At 39.2% G+C, this 4,386-nt stretch overlaps 1 protein-coding gene across 1 annotated transcript; it reads left to right on the forward strand.

Annotated features, from left to right (window-relative positions):
* LOC125150602 (olfactory receptor 1L8-like) lies at positions 1–960 on the forward strand. The gene has a single exon (XM_047830713.1). It carries the CDS (start codon positions 1–3, stop codon positions 958–960), a length of 960 nt encoding a protein of 319 aa, XP_047686669.1.
* The last annotated feature ends 3,426 nt before the right edge of the window (positions 961–4,386 follow it).

Consider the following 4,386-nt stretch of genomic DNA (forward strand, 5'->3'; position numbering starts at 1 on the left):
ATGTTCTTTGTTTTAGCTGGCTTCATGATCATGGAAAGAGTCAACCAAACCAGCAGTGTTTCTGAGTTCATCCTCCTGGGACTCTCCTCCCAGCCTCAAGACCAGAAGCCACTCTTTATCCTCTTCTTCACCATGTACCTGGTCACCATAACAGGGAACCTGCTCATCATCCTCGCCATCCACTCTGACCCCCAGCTCCAAACCCCCATGTATTTCTTCCTGAGTTTCCTGTCCTTCACTGACATTTGCTTTACAACAACCATTGTCCCCAGGATGCTAGTGAACTTCCTGTCAGAGAAGACCATCTCCTATGCTGAGTGTCTGACACAGATGTATTTTATTTATGTTCTGGGCAACACTGACAGCTTCCTCCTGGCGGTTATGGCCTTTGACCGCTATGTGGCCATCTGTGACCCCTTCCACTATGTCACCACCATGAACCACCACCGCTGTGTCCTGCTGGTGGCCTTTTCCTGCACATTTCCTCACCTCCACTCACTCCTACACACACTGCTACTGAATCGTCTCACCTTCTGTGACAACAATGTTATCCATCACTTCCTCTGTGACATCAACCCTCTGCTGAAATTGTCCTGCTCCTCCACATTTCTCAATGAAATCGTGATAATGTCAGAAGGTTCTGTTGTTTTGGTGACCCCCTTTGTGTGCATCACCTTCTCTTATATACGAATCCTCATCACAGTTCTCAAGATCCCCTCAGCTGCTGGGAAACGCAAAGCCTTCTCCACCTGTGGCTCTCACCTCACTGTGGTAACCCTCTTTTATGGAAGCATCTTCTATGTCTATTTACAGCCCCTGTCCAACTACACTGTGAGAGATCGTGTGGCAACACTTGTCTACACACTTCTTACCTCCATGCTGAACCCTTTTATCTATAGCCTGAGAAACAAAGACCTGAAACAGGGCCTGAGGAAACTGATGGGCAGGAGGAAGTCCTAGCCAGAACCTCTGGGAGCATGTTCATGAGTGTCTCTTCTCCTTTGGACCCTGTTTCTGCTGGTCATCAGGGATAATTCATATGTGTCATGGATGTTGGATTGTATCCATTTCTTTGCATATGCAACCATCTTCCACTGAGATCATTATGATTCAATAATTGGCTCAAAGTCTACCAAAATCTTCGCTTCCAGTTTTCACATTTCTACCTCTCTCTACTTCCTTTTCTCCAGGAAACAATATCTTTTTTCATTCGCTTTAAGTACAGTTGAAACCTGTTTCCACATATATTCCTGGAACTAATTCATATTGGTTCAAGGACTTTGATTCCCTTAGTATCCTTCTTATTTAATGAACTTCTGTAATCACTTTTGCTAGCTTTTTGAAAATAATTACAGTAATTTAGGGAGAGAAAGAGAGAGAGATACAGAGATAGATTGAAAATTTCATCAATTGGAAACTTTCACCAAAGCAAAGAATGTGTCTGGCCCATCAGTTTATGCAGGGATTTTGCTCTTCCTTCTTCTCTATCATTGACAGCAGGATATTCCAGAATATTCTGGGCACTGTAGGAACACAGGCCCATCTCTTAGCCCTGATTAGCTAAATGACTTAGTAGTTCAGCACACAACTGAACCAATGATCAGGCCAGCATGCAGCGGGGAGTTGCCTCTGGGTCTTTACCCTGGTCATCTGTTGTCTGTCCCTCATAGGCACTCACTCCCCTTGAGCCCTCTCTTAGCTTCAACTCCTCTTACAGACCCCTCTATTTCTACCATCACTACCCCTCTGAAATCTGCCTGGTTCTCAAGGAAAGATTTGTTGTATGTACTTAGAATTATCTTCCATATTTTTTGAAGAGAGAGTTAAAACCCGTATATGAACGTTGAAGGCAGATATATAACTAGGAGATTCCAGAACCAAACATAGAGGCTCTGGGATGTAGAGTCATCCAGTGCTATAGGCAATGACTTGATTCTGTTTACTTTTCTTTTCATTCTTTATTCTCTATTATTCTTTCAGGGGTTTTAGACTCTGCAATATTTTGTATCTTAATATTTTTGCCACTTACTGTTCTATATCATTTCCAAAGATATTACTCAGCAGGTCTCACATGGGGGCCTGTGAACCTGGATTTTAATAAACACCCCATAGAGAAAACTAACTTGGCCTTATGTGAGCAGCTGAATGTTTGAAAATTTCCGCTTTCGTTGTCTCGATGTTTGTATTTCTAAGACTCATGTTTGATAGTAATAGTATATCAAGTTATCGAGCTACATGTACACAGACACTCATTGATTACAGCATTGTTTGTAATAGTGAAAAATTAGAAACAACCTAAATGCCCATCAATAGGAGAATAGACAAATAATGGTTCAATTTTCCCATAGAAATAATATATAGTAATTATAAATAATAAGGTGTATCTCTACCACTGCCCTGAATAGCCATTATGAGTGAAGTTGCAAAATAAAATGCTTAAGAATAAAGCCATTTTGGGGGTCCTGGGTGACTCGGTCAGCTAAGCATCTAACTTTGGTTCAGGTCACGATCACACAGTTTGTGAGTTTGAGCCCCGCGTCGAGCTTTGTGTTGACAGCTCAGAGCCTGGAGCCTGTTTCGAATTCTGTGTTTCCCTCTCTCTTTCTGCCCCTCCCCAGCTTGTGCTGTCTCTCTCTCTCTCTCTCTCTCTCTCTCAAAAATAAATAAGTTAACATTTAAAAACAAGAATAAACCCATTTAAAAAAAAGAATAAGCCTAATAATAAATAAAATGCTGAATCATAAATCTGTGTTTTAAATGTGTATGTGTGTATGATGAATAAGTGAGATTGTATATTCAGTAAGAAAATCTCCCACTGAAAATTGTTAATTCCTGCTTCAGATTCTGTGTCTCCTTCTGTCTCTGCTCCTCCCCTGCTTGTGCTGTCTCTCTCTATCAAAAATAAATGAACATTAAAAAAAATTTTTTTAAAGGGGCACCTGGGTGGCTCAGTCGGTTAAGTGTCTGATTAGCTCAGGTCATGATCTCACGGCTCGTGAGTTAGAGCCCCACATCAGGCTCTGTGCTGACAGTTCAGAGCCTGGAGCCTGCTTCAGATTCTGTGTCTCCTCTCTCTGCTCCTCTTCTCGTTCTCTCTCTCTCTCTCTCTTAAAAATAAATAAACATTTAAAAAAATTTAAAGAAATTTGTTAATTCTAGGACAAGACATGGAATAGGGAAGCAAGAGATAATGTTTGCTTTTTAGTTTGTATATATCTGTAATATTGGAAGTTGTTAAAATGGCGCACATATTTTTTGTAGATTAAAACTATTAATCACTAAGGAAAGTGTAACATAATCTATTGCTCTGTTTTTCATAGCATTTACTTTTGTTTAAACAGAAATAATATCATGCCATGGTAGGAAAGGGTTGATATAAAGGAGGTCAGATCACCCTCCATTCAATGTCCTAATTCTTATGTTGGAGAAGCCGATAAAGGGGAACATTCCACGTGTGCAGCAATCTCACCTCCACACAACCATAGTTGTCTTTTATTACTATCAACACTCTGGTGTTGGAAGAGAAAATTCTGATCATTTTTTCTCCAAGAATGGGCATAGCCATAGATAGGCCTTTGACCATGGTCCTTTGTCCCTTGAATAAGTCTGGATGAGGTCCAATGATTTGCATTTCTAACAAGTCCCCAGCTAATGGTGATGTGTGGATTTAGAAACAATACTTTGACAATCACTAGGCTACCAGATATCAAGACCTCCTATAGATCTATGGTAACTAAAACTATATGGATATTTCTAAAAGTCTAGATGAACAAGACAAATGCCATAAATCGAGAGCCCAGAAACATATCCATAGATTAATGTATACTTGATTTAGGAATGAGGCACTGGAGAGCATATTTTCATAAATGGAACTAAGACAGTTAGGAATTCACACAGAAAAATGAAATTGGATCCCTATTACACACCATATGCAAAAACTAAACTTACCTGTGAATTGAATTCTAAACTTAAATATAAAAATTAAAACTATACCTTTACATAAAAGAATTAAGAGAATATCTTTGTCTTCTTGAAGTGGAAAAATATTTCTTAAACAAGACGTAGGCAGAAAGCACTAACCATAAAAGAAAAGAATAGCAAATTGGACGTGTTAAAGTTAAATACTAATTTATGTCTGTTTGTCAGAAGACATTATAGAGTAAAAAGACAAAATGGTAAAAGATATTTGAAATTCATAAAACCAACAAAACACCCAAACTAAGAATACATAAAGATCCCGGGCAATCAAGAAGGAAAAGAAAGTGATGGAGGAAACTATGGAAAGGAATTAAGCTTTTCACACACACACACACACACACACACCTAAATGGCCAATAATTACATGAAAAGATGCTGAGTTTCATTCAAATTCAAATTGAATCATAA

The sequence above is a fragment of the Prionailurus viverrinus genome, chromosome D4 (genome assembly GCF_022837055.1).
Source record: "Prionailurus viverrinus isolate Anna chromosome D4, UM_Priviv_1.0, whole genome shotgun sequence".
In the NCBI taxonomy this organism is placed as follows: Eukaryota; Metazoa; Chordata; class Mammalia; order Carnivora; family Felidae; genus Prionailurus; species Prionailurus viverrinus.

Coding starts and splice junctions, on each gene's coding strand:
- LOC125150602 (XM_047830713.1), top strand. CDS start 1: ATGTTCTTTGTTTTAGCTGGCTTCATGATCATGGAAAGAGTCAACCAA.